This window comes from Hemibagrus wyckioides, linkage group LG11 (genome assembly GCF_019097595.1).
Source record: "Hemibagrus wyckioides isolate EC202008001 linkage group LG11, SWU_Hwy_1.0, whole genome shotgun sequence".
Taxonomy (NCBI): domain Eukaryota; kingdom Metazoa; phylum Chordata; class Actinopteri; order Siluriformes; family Bagridae; genus Hemibagrus; species Hemibagrus wyckioides.
In genome coordinates, this window is record NC_080720.1 from 7225987 (window position 1) to 7244297 (window position 18311).

The following is an 18311-nucleotide window of genomic DNA, read 5'->3' on the forward strand; positions in this document are numbered from 1 at the left end:
CGAGGTCAGTTATACAGTACCAGTGATTCTCCGAATGGGGACTGGAGATTCCCAAGAAGTCCATGGAACATAGCCAGGGAGTTTCGTTTGATTAATTCAAGATTTAATCCAAACCTCAAACAGGAGTAGGCTTATAAATAAATGTTAAATCAGACCTTGTTCTCTCGGTGGAAAGTTCAGGCAGGTAAAAGCTCCTCGGCTCAGATGTACACCCAAAATATCATTGTACATATTTAAATAAGGAGCTTAACATTTGAATATGTGGATTATTTTATTAATAAATCTGTGCTGAAGGGCAGAGTGGAATTTATTTTAGAGGGAGCTGAAGGAGTACCTGGCTGTAAAAAGTTAGAAGAAGAAGCCCTGACCTATACCAAATATAGTCCTGGCCAGAGGCACATTGGCCAAGAAAAGGAAATTCATTAACCTCTTAGCTTAGAGAAAGCTTTTTCTGCAGACAGGTGTAGATGCTATAATAAAGAAGCTATTTTGGAAACAAGGGCTTTAAGATATTTTCCATGTAAATTCAGCTTATTGTCTAGTTAGTAAGTGTAGACATACTGTATATGTATAAACTCTTAACTTAACCGGAGGCCAATAAATTAAATTTGCACCTATTTAAGGGGTGTCTATGTTCTGCATTGAATTTATTTTAATGTTGTGCTCCAGAGTAGTGTTTAATGGTTTGAATAAAAGGAGACACTCGGGGCTTTATAATTAGAATTTGCAGTTTTTTGTTGTTTTTTTTACCTGGGCACCTAGGGGCAATATATTCATAGAGAACTTCCAAAAGAACAAAAATATTTTTTTCCACACATCTTCAAAGTAAATGTTGATATCAAACCCATTTCTGCTCGCTGAGATGCTCCAAGTGCTTGTTCATAATCAGCTAAAATTTGATGTTTAAGCTGTTATCTTTAGCTTAGTGGTTAGCACATTTGCCTCACACCTCCAGTGACCTGGGTTTGAGTCTTGCCCCCTGCTTACTGTGTGGGCTTTGCATGTTCTCCCTGTGCTTGGTGGGTTTCCTCCCACAGTCCAAAGACATGCTTCTAGGCATGTGAATGCGTGTGTGTGTGTGTCCTGCGATGGGTTGGCACTCTGTCCAGGGTTTATCCTGCCTTGATGCCCGATGACGCCTGAGGCTCCCCGTGACCCGAGTATAGATCGGATAAAAATGAAATGAAAATCTTTAACCACAAAAAGTTAAAGTTCTGTGTAAGGTTATCCAACAAAGGGAAAAACACGTCTCACACTGAAAGCCAACAGAATCCTGACTTACTTTATATCCGACTTGATAAAGTCATTCATTCGTCTATACTGATTGAGAAAGTCTGAGAAGTCGATGTGCGTTCTGCCCGGTGCAATGAAACACCTGCGTAGTTGTAGAAAGGGTTTTAAAACATGGATAATACGATGCTGATGAGATAAACCACTGTAGTGGTGTGTATACTGATGTAATATATCAGGAGACTCAGAGAGCACTATGATTCATTTATGTTTTCTTCAGTTGAAGAGAAATGAAATGAAAAGTGACAAGGCTATCTGGACATGTTCAGGAGTATATTACTCGATAACAGCACGTACACAACCTCCTCCATTGAGTACTTCTATGACTTTACACTGTAGAAGCCTCTAACACGCCGCTTGTGGGGTCAGAGTTCAGAGGAAATAGCGTTCTCAATGCAAGCTGATTGAACTCACAGACGATTGAAAGGAGGCCTTGATTTCATTATTCATAATCACGCTGCCACATGACCTAGACATGCCACGCTCTAAAGCGATGAACGTACATTACTGTTTATTACTTTTTAATGCAACCATAATGACTGTGCTGCCATCTCCATTGATCAAGCCGCTGACAGTCCACTCTACATCTGTCATTTTCCACCATTATTCACCTGCTATTACCGGTCTGAGCTCAGCATGAGTGTCCTATAACACCACTGCAGCATTAGCAAAGAATAGAAAACATTTGGAGTGGATTTTGTGATTTTTTTTGTTTTGTTTTTGTTTTGTTTTGTTTTTGAGCAGAAGAAGAAGAAGAAAAAGAAGAAGAAGAAGGGAGCAATAAAGAAACTTCTGAAAATCCAGTGTGAGAAAAGCCAAAAGCAATTTTCAAAAGCAATCCAACACAGATGGAAGGAAGATTGAGGAATATGTGGCAAACACACACACACACACACACACACACACACACACACAGGAAACAATGTTCTTTGAGGAAACACTAAAATGTTTCTTAATAGAGTGTATGCCTATATGATGTTTACACTGATTTACATTAGGAACCATGTTATTAGCCCATTAAAGAAAACATACACCAATCAGGCATAACATTATGACCACCTGCCTAATCTTGTCTTGGTCCTCCTTTTGCTGCCAAAACAGCCCTGACCCATCATGCACTGTGTATTCTGACACCTTTCTATCAGAACCAGCATTAACTTCTTCACTTCTTATGTTGGATCGGATCACACGGTCCAGCCTTCTCTCCCCACGTGCATCAATCAGCCTTGGCCGTCCATGACCCTGTCGCCGGTTCACCACCGTTCCTTCCTTGGACCACTTTTGATAGATACTGACCACTGCAGACCGGGAACACCCCACAAGAGCTGCAGTTTTGGAGATGCTCTGATCTGGTGGTCTAGCCATCACAACTTGGCCCTTCGTCAAACTCGCTCAAATCCTTACTCTTGCCCATTTTTCCTGCTTCTAACGCATCAACTTTGAGGACAAATTGTTGACTTTCTGTCTAATATATCCCACCCACTAACAGGAGCCATGATGAGGAGATAATCAGTGTTATTCACTTCACCTGTCACTGATCATAATGTTATGCCTGTATATTTGAATATCCATCATTGTTTTTGCAAATATTGTGTAGAGTAATATTAAAGCTGAAAAATTTGTATTTGTTAATAATCGTCTCCTTATACAGCTCAGGTTTGTTTACAAGATATGTTAATGTGTATAGTATTATGTTAATTTCTAATGCGCTATGAGAGTTCGCTCTTTGTTCAGCGTGTATAGCTGACTCAAGTTTTTTGTCTGTGTATAAGATATGAATTGACAAGGCCGGCACGCTTGAAAAACGGAAAATAAAAGGGCAGTAATCTGTGAATAATTTTCCCCTAGTATGTAAATAGTGTTTAGTCACTGCTAGGCAATTTCTATACGTCATACATTAGGACAGAACGGCATTAAAAATCTCTATACCCATATACACCAAGGTTCAATCCACCTACTGTATAAACCTGCCTGAAACATAACGCGAGAAGACAGTGTGATTCATTTTAAATACAGAAATCTTCTAGTGATCATTTCTAAGCCGAAATGTGTCCACACCTTGCTCTCTGGAAGCATTTGTTTCTGATCCTGTTGCATTTTCTCCTTTGCTTCGGGTTTGTTCAGACATACATGAAATTGCGCTCACATCCGCACAAACACAATCGATTGCAAATGAACTCTGGAGCGTTCGCTTCTCGTAAGAAAGCAATCCGAACCATTAGCCCAACAAATGAACCATGTTATTATTTATTTTTTTGAAATGACGTTTAATGACTCTTTTTCCAAAACACTTGAATTAAACCAATGCTGTCCTCATGTTGAAACCTCAATTCCCGTTCAAACTGATCAATTACAATGATTACGATGAAAAGGAAACAATAGGCTTGCAGAGCGGCTGATTATCCGTCTCGATGGATCGGCGCTATGAACGGAACCCTGGAACATTAACAGGATCCTTCTGACCAACGAGAGGTCTGAAAACACCCTAATTTACAATGTTTAGGTTTCTTTTATATAATATACTACCTATATCGAAGAGTTTCTTCCAGACTACTCCCCTATACTCATTTTCTTGCAGTCATCATGTTGTCACTGAGTCTCTGCTCTGTTGTGTTTGTCCTTTCTATTCTTGTAAACTTAGTGGACACTAATTAAATTTTGTTTTTGTTTGTTTGCATTATCAAGAGAGTGTGTGCCGTAGCTCACTTTGGGTGATGGTGATACCAGTGTGTGAGTTATTGCTGTACTCAGTGTGGAGGACATCGACTATTGTTGGATCCAGCATGTAGCAGTGTGATCTATGGATGCAGAGAGCCTACTTTTATAATTTTACAATTTCTGAAAAAAATTTTTCGGAGTTCAGGACAGGAAACTGCTTATTTTGCCGAGCTGTGATACGGTTGGATGACAGACAATGATCAATACCCAAATTGTTTGTCACTGGGGCATCATTGACAAGCATCGACAGAGACTTGCTGTAAAATGCCGATAGTGATTCGTGAAGCGTGCAGTCTATGAAAATCCTGCTGTCAGCTGCAGCAGGGAGAGAAGTGAATTTCAGACACAGTTGCAAGAAACAGGTAAGCTTCTCTTTGCTGAGTTGTTTTGGCAGGAACAGAATATGAGCAGAAGGTTCAGCTGCTTAGCACCCTGGATCAACATCTTTACAACGCTGGCAGTTCTGCAGACTGAGATGCCTTGTTGGTGAGAAGTGAAGTGCTGATTTGAGTTACTATAGCCTTCCTTTCAGAACGACTCCTTCCAGCCATTTTACTTTGACCTCTCTCATCAACCAAGAATTTCCCACCTCAAAACTGATGCTCATTGGATGTTTTTTGACTATAGCTCTCAAAATAGATGCTACTGTGTGTCAAAATCCGAGACGATCGGCGACCGTGATCATGTTTATTTCTCAACATTCTGATGTTGGACGTGAACATTTACTGAAGCTCTGGAATGATTTCATGTACTGCACTGCTGTCACATGACTGACTGGATAATTGCATGAACATCACTAGCGTAACTCATGAATAATTCCTAGCCCAAAGTTAATGGGGAACAATATAGAACATAAATATGCAGATTTCTTTCTAGAATCATATGTTAAGTTAAATTCAGCCAAAGAAGAAAACGAATCCTGACTATAGTATAAAAAATGCCTTTCTTTATCCCTCAGTGAACTGTTAGGTGTACGTATTCGGCAAATATAACAGCTGATTTGAGGTTTATGTATGATAGCATTAGTTATACATGCACTGACACACAACACTTACTGCACGTAGATTCAGCCTCGTCAGATCCGTCTAGACATTCAGGTTCCCCGTCGCATTTCCAGCGAGCTGGCACACACTGTCCATTCGTACAGGTAAAGTCTTCTACAGAACACGTGGTCTTCACTGCACAAAAAAAAAGACAAAAAAAAAGCTTATTGTTTCACTCTGATGAGCTCATATTCAAATTAGATTTACAATATGTTCTATAAAGGTCTCTGCACATACTTTCAAACCCCTCCGAATTGTGAAAACAATTCTATTCAATCCCCCTGACAATAGCTGCCCTGGAGTACAAAAGAGAAAAGATATATATATGCGGTAAAAGCTACATCCTTGTCTCCTGTTTGATTTCCAAATTATAAATGACAAATTAAATGGGCCTTAATGTGCCTTTACTGGCATTTCCTCTCCTGTTAAGTCCTTTACCTTGAGTAAAGACCCTTCGTCAGACTGAATGATTACTCCTTCAAGACCCATTATAGCAGCATAGGTATACATTATAGTGGGTCCATAAAGTGTACAGAGTGGTTGTGAGTGTCTGCGAGCCTGGGAATGTGTGTAGTGATAAAAAAAAAAGGACTGGGAATCCATGAAATTTATAGCAAGTGTAAAAGAGTCCATGGGAGAGCAGATAGACTGGCTAGTCTCTCAACAGAGTGGACTGTTGAGAAAAACATCAATCAGTAACAGTATAAACATTTATAACTGTTTGAAACGATCTTTCATGAATGGAGCCAAAAGCCTAGATATAATGGTTACTATGACTTTTTATCAAAAAATCCCAAATAAATGAAATGCGGTATTAGTGCTTCAGAACATTCTATACCTCTCCCTTAGTGTTATAAATGCTAATAATAATAACAAAAATAGTTTTATTTTATTTTTATTAGTTATTTTTTATTTTATTTTTTTATAAAATAGTTTTGTTTTATTTTCTAATTCATCACTTCCAAGAAAATAATGCATGATCTATCCCAGCACTATTACTAGTTTTGTGTTTGTCTCTGTGTAGACAATGCTCTGTAGAAACATTGATGCACAATCTTAATTGCAAAGGTCTGGTGTGGGTGCAGGTTTTCATTCCAACCAAGCTGAAGCTACGTCTGAGTCTATTGAAAGCCAAGATCAACTGATTAACCAGGTGAAATTAGATGTGTGTTAGATGTTCTGCTTGATTGGAATGAAAACCTGCCCCCACACTGGCCCTTTGCAGATAAGATTGGACACCAATGCTTTAGGATGTAAATACACGTCCTCCTGAGGGGGCTCCACGCTTGCAGATTTTAGCCACAGACATTTACGGCATTTGGCTGACACCCTTATCCAGAGTGGCTTACATTTTATTTCACTTTATACAACTGAGCAATTAAAGGGTAAGGGCTTTGCTTAGGGGCCCAGCAGTGGCAGCTTGGTGGACCTGGGATTCTGATAGGAAATCCATACACCATAACTGCTAAGCTACCACATCCCCAGACATGGGTTGCCAGTGTGTTTTTGGAGTTTTACATCTTCCAACTATCCAACTGAAGAAGACTGGAACTCTTCAATGCTGGAACGTCATTCTCTCTCAGACTAATTGAGAACACACTGCCATTTTTATTCTCCATCAGTGATATTTTTCTACCTACCATCCAGAAATCCTCCACAGTGGAAAAAAGGTGTATTACTATCCATATTTAACTAGTTCATTAAGCAACTGTCAGGTTTGCTTAAACCAAGTGGGAGTTTGGTGTATCTTGGACACTGTTGGCTGTGGAAATCAGTCAAGTACTGCAACATGCCTTTACTTATGACCGCCTTTACGCCACTCCATCAATGAGCAGGAATCTTATATGAGACAAAGATTTTTAATAGAAGCGAAATTCCATTTCTTCTTTGGAACACTGCACAAATCCAAGTCCATGAGTCTTCCCAAAAGCCAAAGATCATTTCATCTAAGCCCTTTCTATCTCATGCACCTACTCTCCCACAACAGAAGACTTTAGCACTTCACTCCTTTATCTCCCTCTAAAACCAGCAGTGTGGGGCTACGGGTTCAGTTCCTTTCCGGATTACAAAATGAGGTGGTCAGCTAGAGGCGAGCCCCTGTTAATTACCAAAGATCCTTCACCAGCCTTATCTCAAGGACAAAGGCTGACGTGACTGCCCGGGACTGCTACCTTCTACACTTCTCACCTGGATTATTCTGCACTTAAGAAAGGCTTCGAGATTGCAAAATGTGTTTTAATTATCCTGAACAGCAGAAAATGTGGCCTGAAGCATAGCCAGATGCTGCTGATTTTATTGAGTACATGCAGGACGGCAGGGCTGGTGAGGGGGCTGCTAATGTTTAGGGTTTTACAAAATGCCAGTTGGCAGAATTGTTGATTTGAGTAAATTTCCCCCGGTGCAGAAGCACAGCTTGCTTCAGAGGCAGGCACTATGTTTAGCATCAGCATTCCAGCTGAGGTGCTTATTATGATGTACCATTCCAGACAAACCAGCCATCCAGGAACACCTTCAAAGAACACAATTCAGGTATGAAGCATACACGTACTCATGAGATAAAGATGATCTTGAGCATTGCGTGTACATTGCTGAAAAATGCTGTCACATTCAAAAAGCTAGCCACCTTCTGATATCCCATATTTAGTCCAAATCCGAGGGCAGCATCACACAGGACGACATTTCCATGAAAGCTTGGTCCATGTGGTGGACAAAAGAATCACTGGGACAATTAAGTACACTATATGGCAAAATGTTTGCGGACAACTAACCAGAATTTGCCCCTCTTTACTCCCCTTCTTCTGAGAAAGCTTTGGGGATTTGTGTCCATTTCGCAAATGACAAGAGGTCAGACAATGATGTTGGGTGAGGATGTCTGGGTTGCAGTCAGAATTCCAGTTCATATGAAAGGTGTTAAGGTCATGGTTCTGTGCAGGACACTCAAGTTCTTCTAATCCAGCCTCCAGGCTTTCTGGAGGAAGTCAGCGAAAGGGGGAGTATGTAAAGGGGGTTTTTGGTTTTCCACAAAAGCTAATGGAGTTCTGTAAATGCTAAGCTCAAAAAAGTCACTACATTCAATCATTTTCAGTAACAGTCATGATGGATCCAGAGCTTTCCTGGAGACACTAGTGTGTGAGGAGGAAATATACCCTAAATGGGATGCCAGCTTACACACCTACACCCTACATTCACACCCAGTGCAATTTAGCGGAAACCCAGGGTCTCTAGAGTTGTGTGGCAGCAACACTACCTGCAAGTTTTTAGACTGCATTCCTACAGCAGCATCTAAACTTTTACAAACATGTTCAGCTATCTTCTTTCTATTAAAATCCATACCTAAATTGTAAACTTCTGGCATCTTCATCTCCAGGTTTTGTCAGAAATGTGATTTGAGTGACAGGCAGGAAAGCTATTCCTACTAGCTGTGAAGTGATCAGAGGTCAGTGATGTGCTCTTAGAGGAGAAATACAGCTCTGACTGACTGACTGACTGACTGACCGGGCCTTATCTAGTTCCGAGAGCTCTTTTGCGATAAGACGAGAGCAGTCATTACGGAATAAGGCAATCCCAAATGCACTCATGCAGACACATAAGACGTGCTTTTCCTTCCTTCTCTCTCTCTCTCTCTTTCTCTCTCTCTCTCTCTCTCTCTCTCTCTGTTTTCTTCCACTATCAGGAAAGCCTCACCCCCTCCTCCTCTCTATAGAATGATATAGTTAAAGCTCAAGGGCAAAATATACAAACTCTTACCTGCACCCTAGAACACACACACACACACACACACACACTGCAATGTACCTTGCATTCACTGCTTGTAGCTAAGATTTACTGCCTCCAATGTGGTGTGTGACACATTTTGCTGCACTGGGGATCAGGCACTGAGTTGTGTTACCCCTGTGCTCGCTATGATTTCTGCTGAGGTTTTTGTTGTTGTTGTTGTTTGGCATTCTTTTAAAAAATTTGCATCTGTATCTGTGTCTACTTGATGTAAGGGGAGATACTGACAGAGAATGTGAACTGGGCTAAATTAGGGCAGAATTGGATTTCTTGCAGATAAAATACCCCACATGAACAGCTGGAATAGGAGAAAATAGAGGAGTATGCATTCATTTCTAAATTCTATCAGTGTGTGTCTGTGGGTGGTGACAGTGTGCGTGTGTGGGAAGCGCTGCCCACGAACCGGTTGTAAATGTGAAGATGTGGCTTGATAAGACAGAGACTAAGAAGGGTAATCGATACAGGCTTACAGTTACAGATTTTTTTTTAATGGGAATAGTTTCTAGATGGTTTTACACATCTTTAGGCAGGCTGACTGTTTTTACTGACTTGATTTATAATCTGGCTCCTTATACAACCTGATCTTTACAAGAAGATAAGATTTAAAAAGTGAATAGCTCTGTTTCTTAAGAAAAGAAATAGCTCTGTTTCTTAAAGCTGAAGTAGATTATAGACAGAAAAACTCAACTTGGGCAGAAATCTAATTTAACATCATTTCCCAGATGTTCACACACAAATAAAAAAATTGATAGTATCAGGAACAAAATATTGGATGTTCAACCATTGACGGCATCCAGTGATCCAGACCAGCCTAAAGCGCCACATTTAAAGCTACAATGCTTTACCAGCATAGGGCAGGAAGAGCTAGTTAAACTTATCACCACAGCTAAACCAACAACGTGTTTGTTGGATCCAATTCCAACTAGATTGCTGAAAGAAGTGATACATGCAGCTGGAGAGCCTCTTCTTAATAGTATTAACTCTTCGTTATTACTAGGTCATGTCCCAAAATCTCTTAAGTTAGCAGTTATTAAGCCTCTTCTTAAGAAACCGAAACTGGACCCTGATGAAATATCAAATTACAGACCGATTTCAAACCTTCCGTTTATATCTAAAATATTAGAAAAGGTGTCAGCCCAATTATGCTCCTTCCTACAGGAAAACAATATCCTTGAAGAATTTCAGTCAGGTTTCAGGCCCCATCATAGTACAGAAACTGCACTAGTTAAAATCTCTAATGACTTGCTTCTAGCTTCGGACCAAGGCTGCATCTCCATTTTAGTCCTGCTTGATCTTAGTGCTGCATTCGACACTATAGATCATAACATTCTCATAGATCGCTTACAAAATCACACAGGTATGCAGGGACAGGCATTAAAATGGTTTAGATCCTACCTGTCTGATCGATACCACTTTGTAGATTTAAATGGAGAACTGTCCAGTGTAGTACCAGTGAAATACGGGGTCCCACAAGGGTCAGTTTTAGGACCTCTGCTTTTCTCAGTATACATGCTTCCATTGGGTGACATCATTAGAAGGCATGGGATTAGTTTCCATTGTTATGCCGATGATACCCAGTTATATATCTCATCAAAACCAGATGAAATATCTAATTGGTCTAGATTAACTGAGTGTGTTAAAGATATTAGAGATTGGATGACCGATAATTTCCTATTATTAAATTCTGACAAAATGGAGATATTACTTATTGGCCCAAAAACTAGTACACAGAAGCTCTCGCAATTCAGCTTGCACCTAGAAGGATGCACTGTTACTACTAGCTCAACAGTGAAAGACCTGGGTGTAATATTAGACAGCAACTTATCCTTTGAAAACCATATTTACAATATCACAAAAACAGCCTTCTTCCATCTTAGAAATATTGCCAAGCTTAGGAACATTTTATCTGTATCTGATGCAGAAAAGTCAGTTCATGCATTCATGACCTCCAGACTGGACTATTGTAATGCATTATTAGGTGGTTGTCCTGCATCTTCAATAAACAAGCTACAGTTAGTCCAGAATGCAGCCGCCAGAGTTCTTACCAGATCAAGAAAATATGATCATATAACCCCAATATTATCATCCCTGCACTGGCTACCTGTTAAGTTTAGAATTGACTATAAACTAGCTCTACTCACATACAAGGCTCTAAATGGTTTAGCTCCCACCTATCTCTCCAGTCTTCTAACACGTTACAATCCACCACGCTCTTTAAGATCACAAAATTCCGGACTTCTAGTAGTTCCCAGAATATGAAAGTCCACAAAAGGGGGTAGAGCGTTTTCGTATTTAGCTCCTAAACTTTGGAATAGCCTTCCTGACAGTGTTCGGGGCTCAGACACAGTCTCCCAGTTTAAATGTAGACTAAAGACTTATCTCTTTAGCCAGGCATACATCTAACACTTCCCATAACCTTGTACTCCAGTACATCTGATTAAATGCACATTCAGCTAGTACTGCTAATATTATGAACAGCAGCTACGCTAATGCTGTTCCATTGTTTCCTTTCTTCTACCCATCCCGAGGCATACAGAGACTGTGCCGGCTCCAGTGGCATCCGGAGATGGACCAGCTCCAGCCGGGTTCTGCTTGTGAGGATTGGGATATTCAAGCAGCGCCATGGACAATAACCTCCTTATTGATCTACAAAACACTATACACATGCTGTATCTGCATCACACAATTGTCACCCAAATGAGGATGGGTTCCCTTTTGAGTCTGGTTCCTCTCAAGGTTTCTTCCTCGTACCATCTAAGGGAGTTTTCCTTGCCACAGTCGCCTCAGTCACCTCAGGCTTGCTCACTTGGGATAACATCTAGGACTGTCTGTCTGTCTGTCTGTTTGTCTGTTCATATGTTTGTTGTTTTCTTATGTGGTTTCTCATGTAAAGCTGCTTTGAGGCAATGCTCTTTGTTAAAAGCGCTATACAAATAAAATTGAATTGAATTGAATTGAAATACTGTGCCACTAACCAGTCTGGCATGAGTACAAAGAATGTTCTTAATATCCTTTCAAATATCCTAAACGATCTTTAAAAAACATCCCAATTCCGCTGGGTTGATTGGAAGATTAGGGTTCAAGCTGACACTGCTGAGCCCTTAAGCAAGACCCTTAAACCTCTCTGCTTCAGGGGTGACCCTGTGCTCTGACCCCAACTTCCAAAGCTGGGATATGCAAAGATAGGCTTTCTTTGTGATGTAATATACAATTATCAGGCATAAAATTATGAGCAGTGACAGGAGAAGTGAATAAGACTGATGATCTCCTCATCATGGCACCTGTTAGTGGGTGGGATATATTAGGCAGCAAGTGAACATTTTGTCCTCAAAGTTGATGTGTTAGAAACAGGAAAAATAGACAAGCGTAAGGATTTGAGTGAGTTTGACAAAGGGCCAAATTGTGATGACTAGATAACTGGATCAGAGCATCTCCAAAACTGCAGCTCTTGTGGGGTGTTCCCGGTCTGCAGTGGTCAGTATCTATCAAAGGAATCTATCTATCTGGTCCAAGGAAGGAACAGTGGTGAACCAGCGACAGGGTCATGGACAGCCAAGGCTGATTGATGCACGTGGGTTGCTCAAATTGCTGAAGAAGTTAATGCTGGTTCTGATAGAAAGGTGTCAGAACACAGTGCATAATGGGTCAGGGCAGCAAAAGAGGGACCAACACAACGTGACAAAACAAAGTCTTAATTTTCCCTGGCCAGCTTTTTATCTGCATTTATTTAAATGGTGATTTTCACTGATGAAGCATAGAGTAGAATGGAGTAGAGTCAAATTTGTGTTTTAATGCTGTATACTTTACAGTACTGATGTTGCATCACATGACTTTTGCTCACGGATTAATTCGCAAGAGACATTTTGACTATATAACCCCGCATGCCTGCTCCATCAGCGTTCACACAAAATATCATGTCATACTCATAAAGCAGTCAGGACTCTGATCTCTGCAACCCCCACCACTGTGATGTGCAGCAATTTTATAATGGCTTTGCTCAACTGTAGTTAAAAATGTCTAACAGTTGGCAAATATCTACACCATTTCATTTACACTGTTATATAATCCACCCACTAGTAGAATATGGTATCAAAAGTCAAAGCGTCCCCTTTAGGAAACACCATGGAAACAGAAATGATGAGCTGGCCATTATCCAGTGGTGTGAGCTATCATCGGTGATCTGTTCCAATATTAGAACTTTGGGTGGCTGCAAAATATAGAAAGTGTGCTATGTTCATCAAATCGTTTAAATGGAGATCTAGAAAGAGGAAGCACTGTAGATACTGGAGGAGAAAACAAACAAACAAACAATCAATACAGGTATATCTGATTGTCTATATGCAGATTTTCTTTAACCTCATTATCCTCCAGAGCTGTTGTCTTTTTTGTTTACTCGGGTCTAACAGTTTATAGTGTCCTTGTGACAGCAATAAGAAGATCCCCAAACAAACCCACAAATCTTTTTCTGTAGCTTAAAACAACAATGGTGCAAAATGCTAAGAATAAAATCACTAAAAATCAAGGATTAGCTTAGCACAGCTCCGTATATATATATATATATATATATATATATATATATATATATATATATATATATATATATATATATATATATATATATATATATACATATATATCTTCTTATGGTGACTGATATTAATAAAAGCAACACCAGTGCCTTCCATGTCTCACAGCAGGTTTAAATAAAAATGCAAAAAGCAGCCCACGACAGCTTAAAGCTACTGAATGTGAACAAAGGCCAAAAACACCCAAATGCTGTTATTAGACCTTTTTATCTCCCTTTGTCAAAGTTCTCCTCTCCTCACACAGTTCCAAAGACAGCCAGAAGCAGCACAAACACAACAGCACTGTGTCTTTACTGCATACATTTATGCTGGTTATGAACTCTGATCATATTCTACCCAAAAGCTCAAATCTTCACTTTAATAAGAGTCTGTTTATAGTGGCCTTGGGGAACCATCCAGTTCCTTTTTTATTTTATTTATTTATTTTTTTTTATTATTATTTATTTATTTTTTGTGCTGTTTACTCAAGGGCCATGATGTCAGTTGTGGATTTTGGTTATTGTGTTTTTTCGTTTCAGCATGCCAAGTGTGCAGTTAAACAGACTGTGTCCAGGTTTCTAAGACAACATCAAGGTTAATGGGTTCCTCTAATAAAGGAGTTGTTCAGCAGGGGGTTAGGGTGCTGCAGCAGATGATATGGAGGTGTGTGACTGTTGTTCAAACAAAGACATCTTCAAGACAAATCGAATTTGATCCTACCATCCATATTCAAATTTTAACATTCGCATTTTATGTGTCACTTACACAACCATACACAGCACAGTAAATGCTTTTCGACTGTGTCACAAAAAAGTGAAATAAAAATGAATAATAATAAGAATAGAAATAATCTCTACGAGCAAAGGGAATATATGGATTTGATGGCAGAACAGTGTATAAAGTGCAATGTGTGCTGGCTGGGTTATCAGGTCTTGTGATCTAAAAAAAGTCCAAGCTGAAGTCCTCTGTGTTGTCCCAGTTGAGAACCCAGTGGCCTGCAGGAAGAAGCTCCTCCTGATTCACACTATGGTAGTCTTCAGGGAACGGCCGTGCTTCCGTGATCCGTACACACCCGGTATTGTTCATCCAGGATCATGAAGCAACACTTTGGGCTTGTTTCAAATGAGAACTGAGGAGCCAGCATAATTCTGACCCGGGGTGAGTTGCAAGATATCATTCAAATACCTTCAGCCAGATAACAGGAGGTCAAGAGTCCATGGGCCTGGTAGAAGGGATCATTCAATTGAATGCAATTTGAGTCAGTACTTGGTGGATGATCTCTAATGGACAAGCCATGCTCATTAAATGACCTAAATATTCTGGTTGACATCTGATAGTGGGGTTATAAATCATTATAATATGCAAGTGTAGAAGACACAGTATTAAGTTTGCTGAAAGAATGAACATATTGTGATTGAGGATCCTGGGCTGAGCACAGGACAGTCTTTTTGATTACAGCAGCAGTTCTTAGGTAATGGTCTGCAGTCCAGTTCAGCTTATCGACTGAAGCTGTTTTTGGGAAATGAAAATCTTTACAGTGAAAATGTAGGTGGTTTTGTATAGTAGGTGTCCTTGGTGATAAGGACATTCTCTGTTTTTCTCACTGTCCTTAAGGCTCCTGTGCATTCCATAATGAACAGTGATGTTGCTCAGCATGCTTCATCATCCCACTGTAAAGCAAAAAGCTGTCAGTGGGAGGGGTCTCCACAGGAACCCGAGAGGATGCTTGGCATTTTTGGTGAAAGAAGCAGAAGCCACAGACATCTGGAGTGATTGCACACCAAGGATCTTCAAGATCTTGACCGTTTCCATGGTAGAGCCATCGGCCATTGGCAAGAGATCACGTCATGTCCTTGCTTATTCCACATAAAGCAACAGATGCATGCTTTTACACCTGCTATGATATAGTTCAAGCCTAGTCAGCAGCGTGAAAAGCGGTGGACTGACAGAAAAGCCCTGAGGGGAAACCACTGTTCAGAGTGTTGATGCTTGAGATGGTACGGCAAATTCGGAGCAACTAATCCCCCATTGGTCACACTTTCACTTACAGAAACATTTTTAACCCCAACACATTATATTTCTCTCTCATGAACCTTTTTTTACATCAGATCATGGGAAGGTGAAGGACAATGGAAAATTCAAGGTTATATACATCATTACTACAGAGAATATATCATTTTTACCATGTTTCCATATTTACCACCACCCAAACTGGTTAAATAAAGGCAGAGGTCCAAAGGTTTTCTAATACCCAGTTACTGGAACAAGTATTTTTGGTATAAAGGACACTATAGTGGATAGAACACAGAATAATCTGTGTGTCTCAGGGAAATTTGTATTAAGGAATGTGAATTGTTTTAGTAAAGCATTCTAGCAGATGGACTTGAGGAAACAATAAAGGTCATCTAATTCACACCCTTATTAGAAAAAAGATACATACATACACACCGGCAGTTGTGAGCTTAGATGCACTGCTGTGAGACATCGATTTCATTTAAGTGATGCTCTGCAAGACAACAATACCACTACTACTACTATATATACACACACCAACACACACACACTTCAAATATGGAGAGAAGAAGAAGAAGAAGAAGAAGAAGAAGAAGAAGAAGAAGAAAGCTTTATTTATGTCACATATACAGTGCCGCAGGGTAAAATTCTTTCTTCATTTAGGGCATTTGGTAGACGCCCTTATCCAGAGCGACTTCCAATTAAATCTCATTTTACATATCAACTGAGGATTAATAATAATAATTTACCTTTATTTGTCACATATACATTACAGCACATGGAAATCCTTTTCTTTGCATATCCCATCCTTAGAGGTTGGGGTCAGAGCGCAGGGTCAGCCATGATACAGCACCCCTGGAGCAGAGAGGGTTAAGGGCCTTGCTCAAGGGCCCAACAGTGGCAACTAGGCAGTACTGGGGCTTGAACCCCCAATCTTCCAGTCAACGGCCCAGAGCCTTAAACCACTTGAGCCACCACCGCCAGTTAAGGGCCTTGCTCAGGGGTCCAGCAGTAGCAGTTTGGTCGACCTGGGATTCAAACTCACAACCTTCTGAAGCCTTATCCAGTAAGCTACCACCCCCACAGGTTCATGTATCCTAGCTTTGGAAAACGTGAAACTCCACATAGTCATTAACCCAAGATCAGGATCGAATCCTGAATCTGTAAGACAGCAGGCAGAGCTATCCACTATGCCACCTTAGAAGAAGAAACTTCAGTCTAACGTCCGCCTTTCATTCAAACCTGCTAGCTTTATATACAAAACTAATTTGTTTTTGTTTTTTTTAGCTGTTTAGCATTCAAATGTCTCTGTGCCCCATATATCGTGAAGGCTCCAAAGTATGTTGGCTCTGCAAGCCACAACACCCTTTTACCCCACCACCATGAAACCTAAATGTGAAAAGTACAAATTTATCTAAAAGTTCAAATCTATTATCCACTGCCCAATCCCAGTGGCAGAAAGCTTGCACACTTTGTGCGGTCTATACCCCAGAGCACTGCTTTCAGTTGTACCAGCAATTGATTGGACTGCCCCGAAGTTCAAAAGCAGCTCACTCTCTGAAGCAGAAAGCTTACACGCTTTGTGCCTTCTGTACCCCAGTTCACTTAAAGCAAGCCCTAGACCACAACTTTCAGGCATAGCAGAAATAGTTTGAACTGTCCTGGAGTTCAAAAGCAGCTTTCACACTTGACAAAACAACATTCCCGCTCATCCGTAGCTCTTTTTGCCCCTGGTATTCATTTGTGTCTGAGTGCTGTAAGTGATCTGCCTGCTGTTACTTCTGCCCCATTAGGCATGGGTTGTTAAGAGTGTGTGTGTGTGAGGGAGTGAGAAATTAAAGTATAGTAATAAAAGGGCTTGGAAGATGCTGCTCTAGTCTGACCTCCCACAGCGACCAGGCCACACGGCTACATCCTTTTGTCATATATAACTCTATAATGAAAGGTTTTGGCAGGAGGCAATTGCCCATTGGACAAATTCGGTCATACAGATGCTCTGACAAACCCTCTGATATTACAGAGCCCTGGATGGCCTGCTGAGATACAGACACCCTCTAGTGAATACAGCATAATAATATCATGCCTGCGATCTCTGACATTCAATCTTCGAAACAACAGACAAGACGGATAATTTCTACCTTAAGGATACTTCACAAGAGCTACCCTTCACTTAAAGCCCCCCTGAAATCCAAACTGCTGCTTTAAAGCTTTTTGTACCGGTGCTTTAGTTTTATGGATGTACGTGTATATGACAGTTTATCCTGAAAAGATAACCAAAAAAATAAAAGTTTGATGATGTTCTCGTTTTAAAGTTATAATTCATCCCAGAAACTTCAACTTAGAAAAAGAAACAATCTCTAGTACATATATATATATGCCCCAACCCTAGGGTTTTATATACAGTATACAACTTACAGTAAAAATGAAAAGCTGGCCATTCCTTCTAGACAGTGCTTATGGATAAATAAACTAAATGAGAATAAATAATAAGATCATAATAAGATAAATAAGAACTAGAATGAACAGAAATGATTAAAAAAGAAAAGAAAAAGAGGTGATAGAACGTGAGATGCGACATGTTTACATGTTACATGTAGTAGCAAGATGCTACATTTATGTTACAGCTATGTTAGGGTTCAGAAAGTGCAAACATTACAGAATATAATATAAAGAATATAAAGGTTATGTCTCGCTCTTTATCCATGAAAAACTGTTAAATATATGTACTACATAGGGTTTGTTCTCCATATTTAGCTAGTTCACTAAGCTGTTAAGTTAGTGGTATGGTGTAACCTTGGCTGTTAATTCTCCAAGCACCTCAACAAAGAAATACGTCAAATCATATCACGTCTCTCGAGCATTTTCATAAGGACTGAGTTCTCTGATTGACCGCTACCGTCTGTATAGG

At 40.1% G+C, this 18311-nt stretch overlaps 1 protein-coding gene across 5 annotated transcripts in view; it reads right to left on the bottom strand.

Moving 5' to 3' along the window:
* lrp8 (low density lipoprotein receptor-related protein 8, apolipoprotein e receptor) overlaps positions 1-18311 on the bottom strand; it is a 191677-nt gene that overhangs the window by 93130 nt on the left and 80236 nt on the right. For all 5 annotated transcript variants that reach the window (XM_058403785.1, XM_058403784.1, XM_058403783.1 and 2 more), the window contains exon 3: positions 5064-5186. In XM_058403785.1, the coding sequence (XP_058259768.1) occupies positions 5064-5186 (123 nt within the window). The remainder of the gene's footprint in view (positions 1-5063; positions 5187-18311) is intronic.